The sequence below is a fragment of the Telmatherina bonti genome (assembly GCF_933228915.1).
Source record: "Telmatherina bonti genome assembly, chromosome: 20".
NCBI classification, from domain to species: domain Eukaryota; kingdom Metazoa; phylum Chordata; class Actinopteri; order Atheriniformes; family Telmatherinidae; genus Telmatherina; species Telmatherina bonti.
In genome coordinates this window covers 31,006,338-31,032,043 of record NC_136618.1, presented here as the reverse complement: position 1 = coordinate 31,032,043, position 25,706 = coordinate 31,006,338, and the positions used below count along the sequence as shown (strand labels likewise).

The window sequence follows — 25,706 nt, the reverse complement described above, 5'->3', positions numbered from 1 at the left end:
TAACCGGCTAAAAACCGCGGTTGTTCCACGATCTTCTTACTTGAAGCGGGAGATTGGTACCTGTCATTCAAAAGGACACGCACCTAAACGTGCATGTTAGAAAAAAATTCACTCCCCCCACAGTCGTCATGAAGGTAAACCTGACCTATTAAACCTAAAATGAATTTTTGAACCAGGCTGTAAACATGTTTATTTCTACTGTGAAGTTGGTCTTTTTAACATGGGAGTCTATGGGGATTCACTCTGTTTTGCAGCCCCTGGTGGATGAAGGGGGAACTGCGGTTTTATGTACTTCCACATAGGCTTCACTTTTAACTGCTGGACATTGCCGCTTGGCTGGAAGAGGGCGGTGACTTTCGCCTCATTGCCCAACAGAGACTTAGCTACGTAGCTACGTAGTATTGAACTTTTTTTCACAGCATATTGTTTCAGAGGAGGTTAAATTCAGCTCTTAAAATTCATCCAATCAGCTTCAGACGAATTGTTTAGAATAAACTAAACTTTAATGGTTGACTTTAAACTCAGCAGATCTGCTTCATCTCATCACTCTGAGGAGAAGCAAGTGTTGGATCCATAAATGGTTGAATGGGGCCATTACTAAATGCAGACGGCCATTGGACGGGCCCGAGCAGGTTATTTAGAACAGGTGGGATTTATTAGCAGAGTGTTTACTGGTGTGTGTAGCTCGTTGGATAAATCAGGATATTTTTGTACTGGGACATCTCTAAATTTCAGGCCTACAGAAGAATCTGGAACCTTTTCTAAGCGTGGTGGATGAATGAGGACCCCAACCTATTGATCTGACCCTAAAGGGTGGAGCTAGACATCCTACGTTTGTGTGATTGGTGGAAAGAACCATGACTTCCAGTCTGATTCAGCAATCAGAACAAAGCAGGAACATCTGCATGTTTATATCCGGAGGATTTATTGTTGCCAGAGAACAAGCAGAAAGACGACGACCATCCTTCTCCTCTGGTTTAGAGGTCGCCTATTTCTTTCATTAATGTTACCGCAGCGCCGCTACGACATCACGCTGATTCATCCATTACCACACCTACCAGGTAAGGAGGTGGTTGCTATGGAAACTGAACGGAAATCGGGGTTTACCAAACCCAGCCGTCCTCTCCTGAGTCATCTCTGTGGAGAAAAGCGGCTCAGTGGAGTTGCTGATGGACTCCAGAACCTTCTGCATCGAGAAGACCGACTGCTGGACTCACACACAGACACACACTTGAAGCAGTAATAAACATAGTGATAACAGGGTGTCGTGTGTTTCATCAGCCTCTGTCAGGCCTGGCCTGCAGACTCTTTTAAGCCTCTTAATGGCTGCCAGTGTTGATGGGTTTGAAGCTGCTGATGGGAATACCAGGAATGCTGCGAATGAGGACGGACTGAGCAGAGCTTACAGCCCTCATGGTGGAATTAAGTCGGGCTTGTGTAACTCTGTGGGGGGATACTGTGATGATATCTGACCATTTCGGTGATCTATTCCGTCCAGGAGGTTTAGAATCCAGACACAACATTGGTGTTTACTCAGGCTACATGGTAAATCCACGATGATCCATGATAACACCGTTATTCATCACTTTTTCATCACAGAAAAGGATCACTATCTCTACCATGTTGCTAAGAGACCTGGAAATGATGAAGAAGACCCTTCTGGTCAAACTTTCCACCAATCAGAGAGCTCAAACTGACGGTAACGTCCAATCAGGAGCAGCCAAAGATCAACAAGTGATGAGAAAAGCAGAAAAATAATGATCTTTTATGGAATAAAGACAAGAAGACGTTTCTGATGAGGTGGAGGTGGTTTAGTTGCAGGTAAATAGTTGCAGAGATAAGTGGAAATAAGGAAAATGTAAATAGTTTCTGTTGTGTGTCTGTTTCAATACCAATATTTTATCCAAACGTCTGAGTTCCTGTTGGCTTAAATTTGAACGTGTCTCCTCCCAGAGGGACGTGCCTGGAACACCTCACCAGGGAGGTCCAGGAGGCATCCTGACCAGATGCCCGAGCCACCTCAACTGGTTCCTCTCGATGCGGAGGAGCAGCGGCTCTACTCTGATCTCCTCCCGGATGACCGAGCTCCTCACCCTATCTCTAAGGGAGAGCCCGGCCACCCTGTGGAGGAAACTCATTTCAGCCGCCTGTATACGAGATCTCGTTCTTTCGGTCACGACCCACAGCTCATGACCATAGGTGAGGGTAGGAACGTAGATCGACTGGTAAATCGAGAGCTTCGCCTTCAGGCTCAGCTCCTTCTTCACCACGACAGACCGGCGTAGAGTCCGCATTACTGCATGACGGACCTTCAGGACAAACGTCAGAACGAAGTTCAGGACGGACTTCAGACCAGACCTTCAGGACGTCCGTGAGACAGTTGGAGGATCTGCTTTCGCAGCAGCTGCTTGCTTTAAGAAGCAGAAAAGAAACAATGAAGATACTCATCATGATGATAAAAAGTTTCGATGAAGTGACAGCGAAAGTGACGCCTGCATAGCTCGCAACCGCTGATCTGTCAGTCAACACGCCTTCTCTGATTGGTCCATTAGATGTCTGCCGTGTGCAACTAATAAAAAAAATTAGCCTCAGTCTGAAGAAATAAAAGTCACAAAATTGCTGGAAGAAATTTTGTATCAACAACAAACTTTAAAGACGCATTACGCAACTTTCTGACCTTAAAACTCCTCGTTCCGGACTTGTTTAATGATACAGTGACTTCTATCGTGTATTGCTGAAGCCCCTGAAAAACTGACACAATACAACTTTTACATGCTGCGCGACGTTGCAGCAGTTTCACTTTACAGTATAAAAAGGAACCGACTGCTTTGAATGCGCAACGTCGCTGATTCAGCAAAGCAACGCAAGAAGATTAAAAAACAGAAAGAAACAAAACAAGATTCATTGTAACATCGTCTTCTGCTGACTGGAGAGGGTTAACAGGTCAGGTAGGATGCTGGATTAGCCGTCGACCGGGGGGAGCGTGACGGGAAAATGTCCAAAATTCTGTAGTGTGTCTTTAAGATGCTGTTAGTATTATTATTATTATTATTATTATTATTGTTGGTATTATTGTTAGTATTATTATATATCTTCCTCAGATGTCATCAGGATGTAGAAGTAGAGGTGTAAGGTTCTGTTTATGTGATCTATATGAATAACAGCTTCATGTCTAATGGCCAGGCTGGGGAGGAAACACAGACACTGTTGTTTGCTGGCAGGACAGATCCAAACCGCAGTCCTGCCCAGACTCGGCTCCGTCTGCTGTCAACAAACTGCTCCTTCCTCCCTCATGTTGGCTTCACACAACCCACTGCTGTATGGAAAGATCCAGAACGTCAGCACAGTGATGCTGGACTGGACTGGTGTTTTATGGCCCCATCAGTCCAGCTTGCATGCAGTTTGCACTCTCATTCCTTGCAACAACACAGGGCCTTTCCAGTCTCGCTGACAATGCATGTGGGTCACCACAGATTTAGCAGCAAACAAACCCCCGTCCTTCCACATCGCTGGAATGTGGTAGTCCTAAAATCCAGCTACCAGTGACAGACTTCCCGCTGCTCCTTCTGCAGAGACTGCAGGCTTTATAAGACTTTTCCCACACATGCATCACACCTGGAATACACACCGGTGTGAGAAATCTGCAGAAATATACTCCAGATCACTGATGCCAGTGGTGAACTCCGGTTTGGCTTTTCCATCAGGATGTTTTAGCTTTTAGAACGGTGCTAAACGTTATTTAGACTGAGTGAGATGAAAATTTTGTTGGACAAGTTGATGTAACAGTTGCATGCCTGCAGATTTCTCACGTGTCTGCATCCTCACCAGCCTCTTTCGCTCAAACTCTCCTGCAAGACGGAGGAAAGACGGACAATACCGAAGCTTTCTAACTTCACCAGTTCAACAACTTTTCACTTCCTGAATTTTTGCATTTGACTGCAAAAATGTAATTTATGTCCAAAGAGACCATCAGCAAAGCCATCAGAGAAGGAATTCAGAGAATAATAACTTTAATGACTTCTGGACAAAATGATTGACGACGCGTTTTATTGACTGTTTGAGCCGAGTCTGTTGGAGCCGGAGATAATTAGAGGCAGCGCTCAGCAGCCATCAGTCATCCTCACTCTGCTCTGAACCATGATGAAATGAGTTTATCTTTGTTTTAATAGAGCTGGAGACACATCAGAGGGAGAGTTGTTAGGATGTGGAAAAGAATAGATGAGGATGACACATAGCAGAAATGGAAAACCAACCATCTTCAGGATGAATCTGAATCCCTAAACATCATTTCTGATGGAGAGAAGCCGAGCTAACTGCAGTTTTAGTCCACGAGACGTCTCCAATGTGGACATTTTGGCCCAGCTTGGCATCATCTGGGAAACTAGAGGTTTTAAAAGGTTCAGAAGCTTTTGCTTTGGTATGAAATTTACACAGTGCTTTTCCACTTTACCATTAAATCCCCTCATTTTACCTGACAAACCCCGCTGAGGACCAGACTGATCGGAAGTATCATAGAGGCCATTCCAGTCCGTCCATGTGGGAATAAACTGTCTCTCGTACCTGGTTGGACCCTGGTTTACCCTGCAGACGGCCTGAACTCCACCGTGCCTGCTCAGAACAGATTCACTGCTCTTCGGTTTATTCCGCATCCCGAGTTGTTTTCATTCACGCTGAGGCTTAACGCTGACATGAGAGCTAACCTGGTGCTTCTGTCTGCAGATCCCTCCTGCTGCCATCATGCCACCGATGAGTCGCCATGCAAAGAAGCTTGCGATCAGGTATGAGCACGCACACACAAACACACACACACACACACCCAAACGAGCCCCATAGACTGTATATAAAAGATGGGGGGAGCCTCCATGACATCAGATGTTAGTTTCTGAAGAGTTAAAGTGAAGCTCGGTGGGCGGTTCCGACCATCGCCATCTTGGCAAGGGCATGCGCGTCGTCTCACCCGGAAAATACAAAAACAGGCAAAGAGGTGGAGCAGAGAGGGGGGGCTGTGAGCGTGGGGATGGATGATTGACATCTAGCGATCTCCAAGCTGCCTGTATCTAAGAGCTAACTGAGCTAACCCAGAGCTAACGGAGGTCAGCAGGCTAAAGCTAAGTCACGCTGTTAATCGACTAAAACCGCGGTTGTTCTACGTTCCTCCTTCTTAAAGCAGGAAGTCTGTCAATCAAAAGGACACGCCCCTCAATATGCCGAATTTTCAGATTAGACTACTTCTAAACAGAGGAGTTAGAAAATAATTTCACTCCCCCCACAAATGATGAAGGTAAACCTGACCCAGTAGTTCCCAAACTTTTTCAGCAGGGCCCCCCTTTCATCAACGACAACAATGTTAAGCACCCACCTCCCACATCCCGCCACATGAACCAAAGAAAAACCTATGAAGAAGTGCATCAATAGTTTAGTGACTGTATTGTAGTTAAAACCATGTCGGTGATTATGATCCATTCTTCTGCCTTAGTGTGAAACGTTTTATACTAGGAACTTCTTCAGGTGAGCCGAGTTTTCAATGAGACGATTGCTGCTTTAGTAAAACAACTCTGCTAGATATCATAGTTTATTTTATGGTTAATTTCTAAAGTAATTTACAGGATTTTCTTTGTATTCAGGATGAAAAGTCCCCAAGTGATGTTGTAACTTGTTTGGCTTCATACTTCATAATGTTAGAATATGATATTTTGATAATGCTAAAGACTGTGGTCTCTTCATTACCCATCATTGATTATTACCATTCTTGACTGTAACCTGGTCAAGCAGGAGCAGATATGCTGCGTCAGATTTTCTTCGCTTTTTTTTTGTACTTGAAGTCTCACTTGCTGATTTATCATCATTCATCATTGGTACTTTTACAAATTTGTCCAGTGCCAAAACTCCCAAGTTTTATTTAACCTTGCTGCGCCCCCCTTATGATAACCCGCCCCTGAGTTTGGGAACCACTGACCTGACCTATTAAACCTAAAATGGATTTTTGTACCAGGTTGTAAACATGTTTATTTCTGCTGTGAAGTTGTTTTTTTTAACAGTACTGCAACAAGAATGGTGGGGGGGGATCTGAAGAAAAATAGGAACAGAGCAGAAAATTACTTTGAAAGATGATGACAAGGAATAAAGCCTGCAAAGAATATGAGAAATGAGCCAATAACTGAGAAATATGTCAACAAATGGCTGGAAGGAGGATCAGAGGGAGATAACGGGCTTTTGAAGTAGAAGGTGGTGGTCTCAGCATGTCCTTGTATTTCTGTCATGAGTGGGACATGAATCTAATCTGAACTTGTGAAGATTTCATGTGAACGTTGGACAGTTATTTGTCCTAGCAGGATGAGGCCCGGGGTCTGGGTCAAGTTAGACCGGTGCAGAGAAGATCTGGCAAGTCCTCCACAGCTGCTCCTCCCACAGACGCTCCATTTAAACAGGAATGAAACAGACTTTCCAAAGGTAGACGTTTCCTTACTAAGTAGCTTTGTTATAAGATATAATCCTCCAGACACTCCCTTCCCAACTCGGACGGCTGCGTTTCGTTACACGCTGCATTCCATGACTGGCAAAGTCATGAGAGGAAAACTGCAGCAGACTGGAGAAGGAAGCACAGTTTTACCAATCCCCATTTCAGCCTGAATACGTCCACAGTCCTGAGCAGGTCTTTGTTTGTGTGGGCTGTGATGGTCCCATCCCCACCTCCATCGTTCCAGTTTGGCTTGTGCTGATCTTACTGGTGCAGCAGTGAAAACAGTCCCAACTCAACCAGTTTCCTGCTGCAGGGTTACTGGTGCAGCAGTGTAAACAGTTTGTTGGGATGTAGATCATTTCAGGTTTGGTCTACAAGCCTGTATTTTAAACATGTTACTACTATACTGTGACGTTACATCCAGTCAAACTGGTTTCCACTCTGTTAGAAATGCGGTAATTTCTTAGGACATGTGTTTTTAAACAAACACAAGATGTATAAGGAAGCCATTATGAACATGTTTAAACATGATTACTCTTTTTGTAAGTTGGTAAATGAATACATGGTGTTAATGGGGGGACACAGTTGAAGCACAAAACACTGTCTCTTAGGCGTGCAACCAGATTGACACATCCGGTAGGTAATCCTAGGAACGAGTAAAGTAATCTTAAGAAGAAGTATAGCAATCGTAGGAGTGAGTAAAGTAATCGTAGGAGTGAGTAAAGTTGTCCTAGGAATGAGTAAAGTAATCCTAGGAACGAATACAGTAATTCTAGGAATGAGTAAGTAAAGTAATTGTAGGAACGGGTAAGGTAATCTTAGGAACGAGTAAAGTAATCCTAAAAACAAGTAAAGTAATCCTAGGAATGAGTAAAATAATCCTAGGAATGGGTAATCCCAGGAATGGGTAAAGTAATCCTAGGAATGGGTAAAGTAATCCTAGGAACGGGTAAAGTAATCTTAGGAACGAGTAAAGTAATCCTAAGAATGAGTAAAGTAATCCTAGGAACAAGTAAAATAATCCTAGGAACGAGTAAAGTAATCCTAGTAATGAGTAAAGTAATCCTAGTAACGAGTAAAGTAATCCTAGGAATGAGTAAAGTAATCCTAGGAACGAGTAATATAATCCTAGGAGTAAGTAAAGTAATCCTAGGTGTGAGTAAATAATCCTAGGAGTGAGTAAAGTAATCCTAGGAATGGGTAAAGTAATCTTAGGAACGAGTAAAGTAATCCAAGGAACGGGTAAAGTAATCCAAGGAACGGGTAAAGTAATCCTAGGCACGGGTAAAGTAATCCTAGGAACGGGTAAAGTAATCCTTGGAACGGGTAAAGTAATCCTAGGAACGAGTAAAGTAATCCTAGGAACAGGTAAAGTGATCCTAGGAACGAGTAAAGTAATCCTAGGAACGAGTAAAGTAATCCTAGGAACGAGTAAAGTAATCCTAGGAACAAGTAAAGTAATCCTAGGTGTGAGTAAATAATCGTAGGAATGAGTAAAGTAATCCAAGGAATGAGTAGTGATATGTGATGAGGATGAGGATGTTCTACAGTAGAAGGTTAAAAAGTAAAGCTGAGCAGGTGTCCAGGTGTTTGATAGAGGTGTTAGCAGGTAAATATCTGAGGAAGCCATTGGATAATGATGATGATGATGACAGACACCTCTGCCATTGGTCAGTCAGGAGAATCCAGGTATAAACCCCACATTCACCTTAGAAACACCATCAGGGTCCAGAAAGATGAGAAGCCAAGATAGTTTATGACAGGAAGAGATAATACTTTACTATAAAACCTCCTTTGTCACCATGGAAACTAGCAGGACCTTCATCTCCATGGAAACTAGCAGGACCTTCATGGAGTTTTTAGAGCTGGAATAAAACTTTCCACCACCAAACAGCTGCAGTAAGACATGATGTGTGATTGTGGCTGCTAGCTGCCAGAGTTTCAACGAGACGCCTCTATAACCAGCAGAGTCTCTGCTTTCATATGACGCCTTGTTTGTGAGGAGATATGATGAGAAACTGTAAAATAAACAGTGATGTTCTCATGTTGTCTCTTTGGGGTTTGTACTGTGCTTGGTTTGTATGTTGGCAGAGTCTTTTAGCCGAGTCTTTTTTCCCGTCATGAATGAATGTGTGCTTGCTGAAAGTGTCTGTCATGATGTAAGAATGATCAGAATGAGAAAGTTTCCTGTAATGCCAAGTAATATGTAAGACATAGAAATGTAATGTTAATTTTTCATTATTATCGTCCATCTCAGCACCAGAAGAGAAGTTTTTGGAGCTTGTTCATTCGTGTTGTCTTCTCACTGTGAGATCAGTGTTTTTCCACCTTCCTCGGACTGACGACTTGCCAGATTTTTAGCTCTGATGCTGTTGTTGTACTACATCAGTGCTTTTGGGTTTGCAGCGTACGATGCGTGATAGAAAATGTTTGCTTAAACATTGTAAAACTGCTTTTCATTGCTTATCCGCCGTTTGCAGCAGTCCAATGCAGACAACGTGGAAATCGCAGACCAGCAGATATGTTTGGGATTACTTGTCTCATCATTTTCACAGACAGCTTTGGTGGAAAAGAGATGATCAACAACAACACGGAGTCCTGCCAGCAGCTGGAGTGTGTGAAGCTTTAAATCTGCCTGGCTCGGTTTCATGACTTCACACTTCAGCCAGAGACTGTTGGCAGTACTCGTACTCTCCCAGGCTCCGGCCGTGTTTGTTCACACAGCTCCGTTAAGTGTGTGTTGATGTCTTATGAATGTTTAACTCAGGCTGACCTGACGCCCATTGATTTCCCGTCACCTGCAGCCCGACGCCAAAGTTTCTACTCAGATTTTACCACGTAAACTGATACTGATCAGTATACCCGACAGGACCGTGAAAACCACTGGTTCCATCATAAAATCCTGTCCTGGTTTTACCAGGGGTGGGACCTGTTCAAAAGAATTCATTGAATTAATTACAGGCTTTGCAATTATTTAATGTTGATTAATCACATTTCAACTGCATAAAAATATTTGCCCCAAAATGCAATTTTTTAATGGATTTTGGTAGATCACATTAAGGACAAGCTCTGGAACTTGTCAACTTTTGAAATATGCATTTATGGCCCATTTTGATGACGCACTAAAATTAGTTAAGCACATTTTCACACTTGAAATTGCTGAGCAGCTGAGAAAGCGCTCCATATAACTTTCTGAACCTGGACACTTTTACTTCATGGTAGAATAAGGAGCTGGCTGTTTTGAACATGTAACGTCACTGATTCAGCAAAGAAACAAGAAAATTAAAAGACAGAAAGAGACTGAAGTAAGTGGGCTAAAGCTAAGTCACGTTGTTAACCAGCTAAAAACCGTGGTTTTACTTTCTTCTGACTTGAAGCGGGAGATTGGGTACCTGTCAATCAAAAGGACACGCCCCTGAATATGCCTAATTTTGAGATTAAATTACTTTTAAACGGGCGAGTTAGAAAAAATTCACTCCCCCCACAGTTGTCATGAAGGTAAACCTGACCTTAAACCGAAAATGGATTTTTGTACCAGGCTGTAAACATGTTTATTTATGTTGTGAAGTTGGTCTTTTTAACATGGGAGTCTATGGGGATTCGCGCTGTTTTGGAGCCTCTAGTGGATGAAGGGGGAACTGCATTTTTATCCACTTCTGCATAGGCTTCACTTTTAACCACATGAGGCTCCATCCATCTTTCATATCAGGTCTATGGTTTTATTCCTCTTCTTCTTCTGATGTTTTGGAACGGTTCTAAACAACTTTATATTGGTGCATTACCTCTACTAACATGGAATTGAACTCTGAACTCAGCACTGCCCCCTAGTTGATGAACAGGCTTAACAACCATGGCAACATAAAGACTCATGGCAGTATAAGGGCAGCGATGTATGACACCAACAACCCATCCTCTCCAGTCCAGTAACATGTAATGATATTTTTGTTTTCTGTCCTCCCTACATGTTTCTGTAATGACTCTCTTTCCACAGCTCACCACCATCAAGAGTGAGTCGCGTCTGAAGCATCTTCTCCAACGGTTACCCAGTTACTGTCCGGAGTCTATGGTGAGTCACTTGATACATTACTCTGCTTTAATACGAGTCTGCATAGAATGATGTCTGCAACGTCATTGGACTGGTTTTAACTGGGATCTACTGGGCTGCTTTTAGTAGAAATCAAATTTAGTGTCAGGTTCTGTTTTCAGAAACAATGAATCAGAATGAAGCTGTAATCTGGTCCCAAAAAAACCCTGGCCTTCAGTCGGACCCTTCCTTGTCTTTTTAATCCAAGTGTTGGAAGGGAAAAAGTTGGAATCAGAATTGTACGTTCCTTCAAACTGCCACTGATGTAGCTTTTGTTGCACATAAAGTATGTGTGCAGGCGAGCCGGCATCAGGAAACTCACCTTTCCTTCCAACAATGCCATCTAGAAGTGTGTAAGCACACACTGAAACCACTCTGAGCTGCCTCAGTTTGACGTCTGTATAAATAGTATCCAGATTACTTTTGTCCCCTGACTACATGTGAACTCGCCTGTAACGCCACAGCAGAGTTGAAAGACCAAGACATGAATAAATTCATTAGAGTCAATAGGATGAGTGTGTGACAGATCCATCATGTCTAGTCTGACTTTGTTCAGATATGAAGTCCTCATGTCTGGTTGCAGCTGGACCAGTGTCAGCTCTCTTATTAGACCTCCACAGGAAGGGGGGAGGGCTTACCAGCATAAAACACTCAGTTATTCCCCCACCCTGGCTAATTACAAAGCAGAGAGGCTTGTTTGATGCTGAAGCAGTCTGCAACACATCCAGTATGTATGCTGGGAGGCGACTGGTCAGATAAAACCACACACACGATGGATCCTGACTCTTTATCCAGTTCTGAGCGGTTCTGCAGGTAACTTTAACTCTTTATCGGCGGTATTCATAATAAAAGTATTCCAGTGTTTCAGCAAGAGGACGGTTCCAGTTCGGACTCTGGAGACGGGAGGGGTTCCTGCTTCGGCTTTGCAGCGTTATTCATCCCACCATCCTCACTGACCTGCGTCATCACAGTCCTATTTAGGCGTCACGTAAAGACGCAACGCTCCCAGTCAGGGACAGGAATGATACTGATGTTCCTCAGACAAATAACGCTACAGTAAGCAGCTAGCTGTAGCTAGCCAGCTAGCTGTAGCTAGCCACAGCTAGCGTTGGCTGGCTGATAACTAGCGGTAGCTACGAAGCCAAAGGCGTTTTTTTAGCAAGGTCAAGAACATAAGAACTAAGAAATGATGATGATGATGATGGTGGTAAATAAATGTGCCCACATTGTCTTTTATATAGACCAAGTTAGAAAAACAGGTCAACTCTGTACCAAGTTAACCCGCTGAAAGGGAACTGATGGCTATCAGGGCAAAGTCAACCCAACAGAACGAATCACTGCCATGATGGAAGTTGTTCTATGTCAGAGCTACGTCCAACTGAAGTACAGGAAAAGTGTTTTGTTAGATGAATAAATATTTTTTCTCTTCTTTTTTTCATAGAATGAACTCTGGATGTGCATCAACTCTACACTTCCCGGTAAGGCGAGATGAGTCTTCGAGTTCTTTTTACTCCCAGTTTCGCACTTTGGCGCCCTCTTGTGGCCACGTGAAGTATAGCTTGTTTCCCAACATCTAACATGTTGATAGGTCAGCTGTTTGGAACAAATCCAAGAGCCGGTGGAAAGCAAAAACAATAAAAAAAAGAGTTTCTGGTTCTTCTGCTGGTTGCTCCCCTCCTGACTGAACACCAGTTCAGAACTAAAAGTAGACTAGCTGTAGAAACACATAATGTCCAGATATGGAGCTGGAAGGAGGGCTGGCTCTGAGCAGAAACAGACTCCGGATCAAAGGCCTGAATCCTGCTGCTTGTGCGTGGAAAAAATCTGCCTCTCGCAGGCCTAATGGTCTCCAGACTGAGAAGCATTGTTTTTCTTACCTTTTGTACCTGCTGAACGCTGGCGTCCAGACAGCCGCAGGAGTTCTGCAAGATTTAACCAGTTAAGGGAAAAAAAGCCTTAGATCCCATCAGACCGCGAGATACGATCGATCCTCTGATGTCTTCCAGATTTACTGCGGGTGTAAATGCTTCTGCTTAACATGCCAGCTCCACTTAATGACTTCCTTCATCTTTCTCAATGCATCCACGTTACGCACAAAACGCTCTTTGAAACTTCGTGTTTACTAAAGAAGAGAAAAAAACAATGAGTACTTACAGATGGAAGATGTGCCGTGTGTTTGGTTTGGCTTCAGGAGTCTCCAGGAAGTCTGACGGCTGGGTGGGGCTGGGCTGCTGCGAGCTGGCCATCTCCTCCGAGTGTCGCAGGGAATGCAAACAGGTGGGACTCAGCAGATTCATACCTGCAATGTTCACGAGTTTAGCTAATCTGACATTTTCTCTGCTTCCTTCACAGGCGTCGTCTACAAACGACATCATTAAAATATGCAAAAAAGTGACGGAGGTAAGCGATGCGTAGCTCTGCTTCCGCAGCTGCAGACTTTGTGACGAGTTACTAAAACTTCTTCTCTTCTTTCTAGAACTCGCTGTACAGCTGTATCACCAAAAATGAAAGTAAGTTGTTCCATCCAGCTGGTGTGTAAACAAACCTACAGTAACATGACCGTCTGGGACCAACACACACACACACACACACACACACACACCGTCCGCTTCATCAGCTCAACCTGTTCATCTTGCCGTTAATGCAAACGTCTAATCAGCCAATCACATAGCAGCAGCTGTCACATTACCTTTTTATTGTCTTTATTTCAGGGTAAAACTTAATTAAAAAATAATTAATAATTACAAGCTTTCTTATTAATTGCGCAATATTGAAGAAAGAGTGTTTAATTACTCTCACTCACAGATCGTATATTTTATTGGTAAAAATAATCATTATCATTATTAGATGTTTTCTGTGTCTTCAGGCATATTCAAAGCTCCTGCATACGCCTGCTGAGACATTTAGCATCATATAGTGCTCTGTCAGCGGATGTCCTCTAAGCATGTGGGTCACTTCTGGGGTGCAGACTGAAGACTGAGGGTTACATTTAAATTATGTAAACAAAAACACAAAATGAATAAATAGAATCATCAGCAAAATATTAGAATTAAAAGACAAGTCTTGCAGTGTAAAGATAGTCTTACTCAATATTTTAACGGTATGGGGGGCGATGGGGACTCTGGATATCAGATAGGGGTCACTGGCTCCATAAAGTTCTAGAGGGTGTTTTGTTTCCTTCGTTTACTGTTGTTACTGTGTTTCAGGATAAAACCTCTCTTTGTCTCATGTGTGTTCCTGCAGTGGGTTCGTCGTGCTGCAGCTACGCAGGCCGTCACACCACCTGCAGGGAGTACTGCGAGGCTATCTTCAGGACGGACTCGACCCCGACCGAGTCCCAGATCAAAGCTGTCAAAGACTACTGTCAGAGCCACAACCATAAACTGGTGGACTGTGTGAACAACTTCACCGAGTCCTACCCTGCTCGCAGCCCTATAGACAGTACGTGCATCTGCTACATCACACGTTTTCGCTCAATCACACCAATAGTTCTGTTGCTTTCTGTGTTTCTGCTCTTTGTTGAGGCTTTTAAATATCACATTCAAAGTCATTGTTTAGATTCCTCAGTTCAATGATGGATGAAGCCAAGTGTCTGTTTTATCCAAGCGGCAACCTTGGGTGGTTAAAAGTGAAGCCTATGCGGAAGCCAAAACCTGCAGTTCCCCCTTCATCCACTAGGGGCTCCAGAACAGAGCGAATCCCTATAGACTCCCATGTGAAAAAGACCAACTTCACAGCAGAAATAAACATGTTTACGGCCTGGTTCAAAAATCCATTTTAGGTTTAATAGGTCAGGTCACCTTCATGACAACTGTGGGGGGAGTGAATTTTTTTTCTAACTCTCCCATTTAAAAGTAATTTAATCTCAAAATCCACCACATTTAGGGGCGATTCATTTTGACTGCCAGGTACCTGATCTGCTTCAAGTAAGAAGAATGTTGAACAACCGCGGTTTTTAGCACTGCCCCCTAGTGGATGAACGTCACGGAGGCTCTGCCCATCTTTTAAATACAGTCTATGGTTTTATCACTTAATGATAGACGACTGATAGAAAATGTTAGATATGAGTGGTAGCTTTCCATCTGCTACCATAATCCCTCTGTCTACCTGTAGCTTTACGTAGCAGATCGTCATATGAATGCTGCTTCATTTACTTGTCGTTAAAGGTCTGATGAGTGTGCTTGTGGGCCTTACCTCCAGGTTTGCACTGCTGTAAACGGGCAGAGGCCACTCACTGCCAGATGGCTTGCCAGCGAATCCTGCGCACCTTGAGTACGGAGCATGAGATCATGGACGCCCTGATTACAGAGTGTCGCTCCCAGCCACTCCCTCAGGACCCCATGTGGCAGTGTTTCCTAGGTAGCGCTTACCCTCCTTCTCCACCTGTAGAAGAAACCCCCCATCCAGCCAAAATGGACCATGCCAAGCTGCACTGCTGCTCCAAGGCCAACACCTCGCTGTGCAGGTACTGTGGCGCCTTCAACTGAGGTCATGTGTGGAAACGTCTTTAAATGTCTGACAGGTCGTGTGTTCTGTTGTGGCAGGGACATGTGTCAGGAGATCAGCACACACTGGGGCACCCAGACGTGGCAGGACTTTGATCAGCTGTGTGAATACAACCCAGTGGAGATGGAGCTCATCAACTGCCTGGCAGACGTCCGAGAGCCCTGCCAGCTGGGCTGCAAGGACCTCAGCTACTGCACCAACTTCAACAACCGGTCAGATTCCCGACCACACATTCATCCAGCCAGTCAGATTCCTGACCATTCCTCACACGTTCATCCAGCCAGTCGGATTCCTGACCATTCCTCACACGTTCATCCAGCCAGTCAGATTCCCGACCACACGTTCATCCAGCCAGTCAGATTCCTGACCATTCCTCACACGTTCATCCAGCCAGTCAGATTCCTGACCACACGTTCATCCAGCCAGTCAGATTCCTGACCATTCCTCACACGTTCATCCAGCCAGTCAGATTCCTGACCACACGTTCATCCAGCCAGTCAGATTCCTGACCATTCCTCACACGTTCATCCAACCAGTCAGATTCCTGACCATTCCTCACACGTTCATCCAGCCAGTCAGATTCCCGACCACACGTTCATCCAGCCAGTCAGATTCCTGACCATTCCTCACACGTTCATCCAGCCAGTCAGATTCCTGACCACACGTTCATCCAGCCAGTCAGATTCCTGACCATTCCTCACACGTTCATCCATCCAGTCAGATTCCTGACCATTCCTCACACGTTCATCCACCCAGTCAGATTCCTGACCACACGTTCATCCAGCTAGCCAGATTCCTGACCATTCCTCACACGTTCATCCAGCCAGTCAGATTCCTGACCATTCCTGACACGTTCATCCAACCAGTCAGATTCCTGACCATTCCTCACACGTTCATCCAGCCAGTCAGATTCCTGACCATTCCTCACACGTTCATCCACCCAGTCAGATTCCTGACCACACGTTCATCCAGCCAGTCAGATTCCTGACCATTCCTCACACGTTCATCCAGCCAGTCAGATTCCTGACCATTCCTCACACGTTCATCCAACCAGTCAGATTCCTGACCATTCCTCACACGTTCATCCAACCAGTCAGATTCCTGACCATTCCTCACACGTTCATCCAGCCAGTCAGATTCCTGACCATTCCTCACACGTTCATCCAGCCAGTCAGATTCCTGATCATTCCTCACACGTTCATTCAGCCAGTCAGATTCCTGACCATTCCTCACACGTTCATCCAGCCAGTCAGATTCCTGACCATTCCTCACACGTTCATCCAGCCAGTCAGATTCCTGACCATTCCTCACACGTTCATCCACCCAGTCAGATTCCTGACCACACGTTCATCCAGCCAGTCAGATTCCTGACCATTCCTCACACGTTCATCCAGCCAGTCAGATTCCTGACCATTCCTCACACGTTCATCCAACCACTCAGATTCCTGACCATTCCTCACACGTTCATCCAGCCAGTCAGATTCCTGACCATTCCTCACACATTCATCCAGCCAGTCAGATTCCTGACCATTCCTCACACGTTCATCCAGCCAGTCAGATTCCTGACCATTCCTCACACGTTCATCCAGCCAGTCAGATTCCTGACCATTCCTCACACGTTCATCCAGCCAGTCAGATTCCTGACCATTCCTCACACGTTCATCCACCCAGTCAGATTCCTGACCATTCCTCACACGTTCATTCAGCCAGTCAGATTCCTGACCATTCCTCACACGTTCATCCAGCCACTCAGATTCCCGACCATTCCTCACACGTTCATCCAGCCAGTCAGATTCCTGACCATTCCTCACACGTTCATCCAGCCAGTCAGATTCCTGACCATTCCTCACACGTTCATCCAGCCAGTCAGATTCCTGACCATTCCTCACACGTTCATCCAACCACTCAGATTCCTGACCATTCCTCACACGTTCATCCAGCCAGTCAGATTCCTGACCATTCCTCACACGTTCATCCAGCCAGTCAGATTCCTGACCATTCCTCACACGTTCATACACCCAGTCAGATTCCTGACCATTCCTCACACGTTCATCCAACCAGTCAGATTCCTGACCATTCCTCACACGTTCATACACCCAGTCAGATTCCTGACCATTCCTCACACCTTCATCCAGCCAGTCAGATTCCTGACCATTCCTCACACGTTCATCCAGCCAGTCAGATTCCTGACCATTCCTCACACGTTCATCCAGCCAGTCAGATTCCTGACCATTCCTCACACGTTCATTCAGCCAGTCAGATTCCTGACCATTCCTTACACGTTCATCCACCCAGTCAGATTCCTGACCATTCCTCACACGTTCATTCAGCCAGTCAGATTCCTGACAATTCCTTACACGTTCATCCAACCACTCAGATTCCCGACCATTCTTCACACGTTCATCCAGCCAGTCAGATTCCTGACCATTCCTCACACGTTCATCCAACCACTCAGATTCCTGATCAATCCTTACACGTTCATCCAGCCAGTCAGATTCCTGACCATTCCTCACACGTTCATCCAACCAGTCAGATTCCTGACCATTCCTCACACGTTCATCCACCCAGTCAGATTCCTGACCATTCCTCACACGTTCATCCAACCAGTCAGATTCCTGACCATTCCTCACACGTTCATTCAGCCAGTCAGATTCCTGACCATTCCTCACACGTTCATTCAGCCAGATTCCTGACCATTCCTCACACGTTCATCCAGCCAGTCAGATTCCTGACCATTCCTCACACGTTCATCCAGCCAGTCAGATTCCTGACCATTCCTCACACGTTCATTCAGCCAGTCAGATTCCTGACCATTCCTTACACGTTCATCCACCCAGTCAGATTCCTGACCCTTCCTCACACGTTCATTCAGCCAGTCAGATTCCTGACAATTCCTTACACGTTCATCCAACCACTCAGATTCCCGACCATTCTTCACACGTTCATCCAGCCAGTCAGATTCCTGACCATTCCTCACACGTTCATCCAACCACTCAGATTCCTGATCAATCCTTACACGTTCATCCAGCCAGTCAGATTCCTGACCATTCCTCACACGTTCATCCAACCAGTCAGATTCCTGACCATTCCTCACACGTTCATCCACCCAGTCAGATTCCTGACCATTCCTCACACGTTCATCCAACCAGTCAGATTCCTGACCATTCCTCACACGTTCATTCAGCCAGTCAGATTCCTGACCATTCCTCACACGTTCATCCAGCCAGATTCCTGACCATTCCTGACATGTTCATCCAACCAGTCAGATTCCTGATCAATCCTCACACGGTCATTCAGTCAGTCAGTGTTCTAAACCCTCCGTCTGCTTTTCAGCATCGATGGAGCTTCACACACGGGGAAGCTGCCCTACAGCTCTAATGCAACCCCATCCCATCAGAGAGGCAGGCTGATAACAAGCTGAATGAATGCCACCTGCGTACAGAGATTCCTCTTGTCTGAATCTTCTGATATTATCATTGTAGATGGTGAATCTTTGGAGTTTGAGGAACATTTTCCGGATGTGTTTCACAATTTTTAAGTCCAGGTTTTGGTAAACTTGTGTTGCACCTGTTCCAAATTTTTATGCATGTTGCTGCATCAGAATCACAATTAGCTAATATTTTCCATCAAACGATAAAATGTCTTAGTTCCATCATCTGATATGTTGTTTATCTTCTACTGCGAATAAAATATGGCCTGACGAGATTTTGGTCCTGACTTTTTGGCAGGTAAAAGGTTGTTTATGTTGGTAACGAGAGTTTAAAGTTGACTTTCTTAATCAATAGAAACAGAAGAAAGTGGTAAAGTGGCGCCAGTTTTAATTTTACCAGCTTCGCTAAATCTGTAGTCAGTACAGTTTAGTGGAGGCATCCTACAGTAACACCCCTCTGCATGACTGTGCATTTACAAATCACGTTAAAGAGCATATATGATCAGGAAGACTCCAAAGACGACATATCTTCTGTTGAAAGTTGTTTTTTTGATTATTTTTAATTACTGCCCTCATTTTGAATTTAATTCCCATCTAATGTTTTCGAATAGTTGGCACTCTGTTCCAAAAAGAATTCTGATGATTATCAAACAAATGAACTTCCACGAGATTTATCATCAGGCTGGGTGGCAGCAGACGCACCCAGACTGCTGCTTCAGGGAAGAAGCTGTGAAGAGGAGCAGGTTTCTCCAGGTCCAGGACTCCGACTGCCCTTAAACTGATATTCTCTGCTCCAGTCACACAAAAAGCTTGTAGTGAGTTTCTCCTAATGAAATCACCTAACTTATACATTTCGCAGTGGTTCACGAAGACAACCGCTGCTTCGCGCTGTGGGATCGATGAAGCTTAAGCATCCTGGATTCCACATTTACCATAAGACAAACAAAGTGGCCTCTTATCAGGCACACATGGAGCGATGGAACCACACCCAGAGCCGCCTCCGTTATAAACCACTAATTAGCTGACTCACTGGAGACCAAACCCACCAATCACAGAGGAAAATAACTCCCTTCATCCACAGGGAAGCCTTTATTACTCTTTATTTGTGTGTTTGCAGGCCTACAGAGTTGTTCCGCAGCTGCAACGTCCAGTCGGACCAGGGGGCCATGAATGACATCAAGCTGTGGTCCAATGGGACCATCAAGATGCCTTTCATGAACATTCCCGTCATGGACATTCAGAAGTGTCTGCCGGACACGTGGAAGGCCGTGGCCTGTTCCCTGCAGATCAAACCGTGTCACAGCAAGTCCAGAGGGAGCGTCATATGCAAGTAGGTCCAAACGCCATCTTTAACCCTCTCATTGGTCCCACAGCCTCTTTCCGGGATGTCATGCTTTTCCTCAACATTTAACACAGAACCACGTCATGACCGTGTGAAAACGTTTGTTAACATATCACGTTAACAGAAGCATTCACTCTCTTCACTCTGGTACTAGAACTCTGATCTGAAGTACAACTTCTAGGGGTGGGAAAATCAAATCGAAAAATTGAAAATTGGAATTTTTTGTTTCACAATTTTAAGATCGATTTGTTTTTTTTTGTTAAAAAATAGATTTTTTTCTCTTAATTAAATCAATTTGAAGAAAAGTTATTTTTTTGTTTTTCATCTACAAAATTCAGTAATATCGAACAATTTTGAGAATCGCAATTTAAATTGAATTGTCACCCAAAAAAATCGGAATCAAATCGAATCGGAGAAAAGCATATCGTCACAGCCCTAACGACCTCATTGTGAAATGTACAGAAATAATCCAGCATCGTCTTCATCCTGTCTCTTCTCTGAGCTCTCTCCAGCCTGTAAAAGTCAGTCTAATGTTAACTCTTATCTCTTATTCTGTTTCTCTTCCTCGCTTTGTGCATTTAAATCGACTGATATCAGTTGATGTCTACACACCGGTGTGAGGGTAGTGCCGTAAAGTGAAATGCGGCTGTAGTTATGCACCGGGATGGTAAAAGAAAGCAGTAAAGTTCAGCTTCATGGATGTAAATAATAAACGTGTCATCAGAACCAGTCAGAAACAGAGTTCAGATATGTAAATATTAGTATTTGTTACTGATGGAGATTGCATGAAGATGCCAGACAGAATGAATAAAAATAAAACAATTTCAGGATGAATATAAACATCTCTTTCACTGTAGCTCTAAACTTCCATCAGATCAACATGTGAACATTGTCTCTGCAAAGGCCAAGTCTGATAACGTGAAACAGAACACATTTAGAGAGGTTTTAGTCCAGCCAGCCCAGGAGACGTCTCTGAAATGGACCTTTTGCTATCATCTGCTCTCAGTGTCTCCTGGTTGGGAGAGTTTAGGTTTTTAAAGGTTAACATTGAGCTGCAGTTTATCATGTTTCCACTGATCATCCTTGAGATGTTTCTACACTTTGCTCATCACATGGTCAACACCATCCCTCCAATGAAGCACGGTGGTGGTATATCATGTCTAAAGCAAACCAGGCTCACAAAGGAGTAGCTAGAGGACTCAAAACTTTACTTACAAAGCTTTAACCTTACTTTGTCATCATGGAGTATTGTGTGTGGTAACGTGAGTTGTAAGTGCTGTGAAGACATTCTGGATGGATTGAACGTGCTGTTTCAGCATTGGTAGCATGTCTGTTTACCTGTGCTCAGGTCAGACTGCGTGGACATCCTGACCCAGTGCGGGGACATGAAACGTTTTCATGAAGGACAAACACCAGAGAGGATCTGTGAGCTGCTGTCGCCCATTGATGACCCTGAACGCTGCATCCCCCTCCACAGATACCTTGGTGAGTAATCAACAAAGGAGCTTTGTGTTTGATTAAAGATGAACCCATTAGAGGGCAGAGAACCATAAGTGTGCAGGTTTAACAGGTTTAAAGGCACGGACTTCACGGCCAGGCGCTCAGGTTGGAATAGGGAACAGTAGGGAATAATTCAACATATGATGAACTTAATCCAGTTTCCCTCCGCTGACACCTCGCAGTGCCCAGTTCCCTTGGCAACACCATTGTTGAGGAGGTGATCCACCCATGTAACCCTAACCCATGTCCCAGCAACCATCTGTGCCAGGTGAACAGAAAGGGCTGCGTGGATGAACTGAGCTGTCAGCCATACCTCTGTGTGCCAGGTAGGACCGACTGCTGCTCCTTCAGCACATGTACAGGCTTTGCTGCAGGATCCCAGAGCTGTGTGCGTGTTTTCAGGCTGTAAACTGGGTGAGGCTTCAGAGTTCCTGGTGCAGCAGGACTCTCGTATCCAAGTGCCGAGTCGTGACAGGCCTGGTTGCTACGAGGTCTGCAGCTGCGGTCCCAGCGGCCGTCTGGAGAACTGTGTGGAGATGCCTTGTGTGAACACCGACAAACCCTGCATCGTAGAGGGACAGATGAAGAGTAAGTTGTCTTCCTTGTAGAGTTTCCTCTGTTTTAGCAGCACCTAGTGGTTAAAGCCTGGAACTACATCTCCCAGTATGTGTGCATTGTGGGAATGGAGGCCTTGAAATGTTAGACCACTACCGAGGACTCCTGCCTCTGTCCAAACCTGAGATAAATGGTTGGCTTTGTCACCTCCTATAGACAGGACAGTAAATCTCTGTAGTTTATATCATCATTAGACACAAGAAACTGTTCTCTTCATTCAGCTTTATTTCAGGAAAACATAACAAACCATGTGACACATCGATAATCCAGTTGGCCTAGCCTTATCCAGCTCCATTGTTCATCATCTACTCAGAATTACAAGATAAACACAGGTTGAAGACCACCTGATACTTCTACATATGACCCAGCAAGCAAAAAGATCTTGAAGAGGATAAAAGGGATATTTCTTTATGTAATTGCAGAAAACTGAATATGAATAATTTAAACATTTTAAATGATTGACATAGCCCAGACTAATTGTGCCTGCTAAAAACAATGCACTTCACATACACTAAATAGAAAGTATTTATCAATAATTTAAATAAATTGGTTTAAATAATAGAAAAAGACATGTTTTAGATATGAATTAGTAACCAAAAAGGTCTTAAATTGTCTTTTATAGAATATATTTGGTGGACGTTACTCAGTTTAATGCAGTTATAAACTCTCATCCTCAGTCAGATTTATTAAGGGCTGCTGTGTAACTTTAGGCCACTAGGGGGTGCTAAACTTATAACTTTCACAGGCATCAGGACACTGTGGCAAACGGTGACATGGACAAAATAAGCACACAAAGTAAACACAGAGTCTCTCAGATGGAAAGATGGACAGAGCTTCACCAATCTGAGACAAACTGGATCTAGAAACTGTTGAACAATGTCAGAGAAATGTGTCCAAAGAATCCAGCTAGTTATCTCAGGTATGGAGATAACTATATAACCATCCTGATTCGGTTCAACATGTGTTGTTTCCATCAGATCACGGCACATCGTTCAGGACAAACTGCAACACCTGTTCCTGCTTCGCTGGAGAAACGATCTGCTCCACCAAGAAATGTTCAGATGATGACAATCCAGATTTCACTGGTACGTCTCTGAAATGGTTCAAATCGTCAATAGTTCGCTTTGCTGTGGTTTTAGCTGTGGTTTGGGTCCAGTTTATTCAGAGAAAACTGAGAAAATAGGGTCTAAACCAGAGGTCTCCAACTCCGGTCCTCATGAGCTACCATCCTCTAGGTTTTAATGTTTCCCTGCTGCAACACACTTGATTCAAATGAAAAAGTTTTTCCAACAACTTGTCATCTTCTGCACCTGCCTGTTAATGATCCATTGATTTGGTTCAGGTGTGTTGCAGCAGGGAAACACTATAACCTGCAGGATGGTAGCTCACGAGAACCGGAGTTGGTGACTCCTGGTCTAAAGGCTCAGATCCAGTATTTCTGAGCTTCCTCCATACAGAAGCTTAAAAATACTGGCCCTGCTCATGGACAGTTGGTGTAACGGTTTAAAACCTCCCAGTAAAGACCCAGTTATTACAAGTCATTGTTTAATAACCATGTCATACTGTTATAGGGATTACAACGATTAGTCTTCAACAACACCAGAAAACTTTGTTGGATTTGTTGCTGGTGATATTTTATATGAGTTCCTGAAGGAGTCTGAATGCTCATAAATACAGCGACAGAGTCACTGAGTGGTCCTGAGTAATGGTGCAGGGTTCCCTTCCATTTCTTCTGTTTCTATGTGATGGTTGGGAGGTGATTTGTGTTTCATAGTGTCTCTGACAGACATCAGAGTTGACGGTTTGCCTTCCTCTCCCAGGTCTTCCCTGTAACTGTGAAGACAACTTCATCCCAGTGTGTGCCTCCAACGGTCGGACCTATCCCAGTGCCTGCGTGGCTCGTTGTATGGGATTCAAAGACCACCAGTTAGTCTACGGCCCGTGCCAACTTGGGAACCCCTGCATCAACATAACCTGCCCAAAGAACCAGAGGTGAGCAGCTGCTGCTGACGCTCATGTTTCCTGTTTTCCCTTCCCCCACCGCCACCTCTCCTGACTCGCAGCCAGGTTGTTGTTTCAGGTGGTTTTAGTTGTGCTGAGCAGCTCTCCCGATTCCATTTCAGCCACATATCTTCATCCCATCTCCTACGCCTCGTCTTCCTCACTCTAAAAGGACACAGATGACTTATGTTTGATCGACAAAGAGGTCTAGAACGTGCCGACATTAAGAACAGCTTTTCCTGGAAGATTAGTTTAAAACAAACATTTACTGTAATGAAGATGATTAACATGCGCATCGCATCCCTTTGTGTGCTTTGTTTCCGTCAACGACGGAAATCTTTTTATTTGTGAGACTGGTCAGGCGATAAGATGGAGACATGAGAATCATTCAGTCATGCAGAGAAATCCTGACCTCCATCTCCAAACCTCTTCCTCCAGTCTCATTCAGCTTCAAGCTGTTAAAGGTTCAATGTGTTGAATTACTGCCATCTAGTGGTCAAGATAAGTATAGCATTGTGGTGAATGTACGGTGGCCATCAGTGTACAAACTTTAGACACAGATATTTTCATGTGAGCTCACTACAGGTAACTACATGTGTCTTGTCTTCTTCTTTGGTGCTTTTAAGGTGTTACTTTTGGCCTTTTTCCGTAAGAATCAGCTTGTCTCAACTTAACTCGCCTCTACTCAGTTTGTAGGGTTTTCCATTCAGCTTTTGTACCCGTTTACTGGTACTTTTTTTGTAAGTCCTCAGCCCAGGTTCTAAGCGAATTGAGCCGGGTTGTGTGTGACGTTGGCAGACTGCACGCCACTATTGGTCAGGGGTGCGGCCAATCAGAGGTCAGGGAGTGGCATCACTGGAAGAGTGACTCCAACTTGCAAGATATTTACATAACGTGACAAGCAATGGCGTGACAAAAGTCTGTTCCATGGTCCAACACTGAGGTGGAGACATTTCTTTGCTTGGTTGCTGAGGAAAGGATACAGAGGGAACCAGATGGACCAATATGAAATGAAAAAATCTATCAAGAGCTTTCCGACTCAGTGTCTACGGTTAGCAACAGCGTTTTCCAGCAGTGTCGAGACAAACTAAAGAAAGCTCCAAAGTGTGACTATCGGCAGGTCAAGGACCACGATGGTCAGAGTGGTTCAAACAGACGAGACTGGAAGTGGTTCCAACAAATGGATACGATTTATGGTCAGTGACTGGCGAGCCGCAGACCAAGTAGCAGATTGCCTGTAGGTCCGGTGTTGTTATAAAGCTTGTCGTACACTACACTGACATCACATTGATTTTACACAAACCCCGCCCATTTTAGACCTGGTACTAAACTGGAATGGAAAAGAAACAGGACCAAGCTGAGACGAGTTGAGGCGAGTTAAGTTGAGACGAGCTGATATTAGTGTAGAGGCATTATACCAAACGATGCTTCAGCGGCTTTCAAAACCACGTTGGAACAGAGAAACAATACATCTTAGGTTGTCATACGTCGGACAGACTTATAACATTTAGAGTCAGAGTTACGTTAGTGATTCAACCTCTTCCATTTTGCTTTACTTTGTATTACAAAGCTGCTGCTTCTCCTGCAGGAGGGGAACATGTTGGATGGAGTTTTATGTCCTGCTCTACGAGCTGAGACGTCGTCCTCTGTCACTCCACAGGGATGATGCTAGCAGTAGCACACGTTGTTTTCCTTCCTGATCTGATCACATGATCACACAGTCAGTATTAATTAATCGTAGCGGTAAATTAATTGTGAAATCTCATCA

General features: G+C 44.4%; 1 protein-coding gene across 2 annotated transcripts in view; it reads left to right on the top strand.

Annotated features, from left to right (window-relative positions):
• Window positions 1–25,706, top strand: part of reck (reversion-inducing-cysteine-rich protein with kazal motifs) — a 74,292-nt gene that overhangs the window by 22,026 nt on the left and 26,560 nt on the right. For both annotated transcript variants that reach the window (XM_079259448.1, XM_079259449.1), the window contains exons 2-16: window positions 4,720–4,778; window positions 10,452–10,526; window positions 11,986–12,022; window positions 12,736–12,821; window positions 12,897–12,944; window positions 13,021–13,054; window positions 13,788–13,985; window positions 14,745–15,009; window positions 15,089–15,262; window positions 19,598–19,810; window positions 21,171–21,307; window positions 21,505–21,648; window positions 21,725–21,910; window positions 22,915–23,022; window positions 23,758–23,929. In XM_079259448.1, coding sequence (XP_079115574.1) covers window positions 4,720–4,778; window positions 10,452–10,526; window positions 11,986–12,022; window positions 12,736–12,821; window positions 12,897–12,944; window positions 13,021–13,054; window positions 13,788–13,985; window positions 14,745–15,009; window positions 15,089–15,262; window positions 19,598–19,810; window positions 21,171–21,307; window positions 21,505–21,648; window positions 21,725–21,910; window positions 22,915–23,022; window positions 23,758–23,929 — 1,936 coding nt within the window. The remainder of the gene's footprint in view (window positions 1–4,719; window positions 4,779–10,451; window positions 10,527–11,985; window positions 12,023–12,735; window positions 12,822–12,896; window positions 12,945–13,020; window positions 13,055–13,787; window positions 13,986–14,744; window positions 15,010–15,088; window positions 15,263–19,597; window positions 19,811–21,170; window positions 21,308–21,504; window positions 21,649–21,724; window positions 21,911–22,914; window positions 23,023–23,757; window positions 23,930–25,706) is intronic.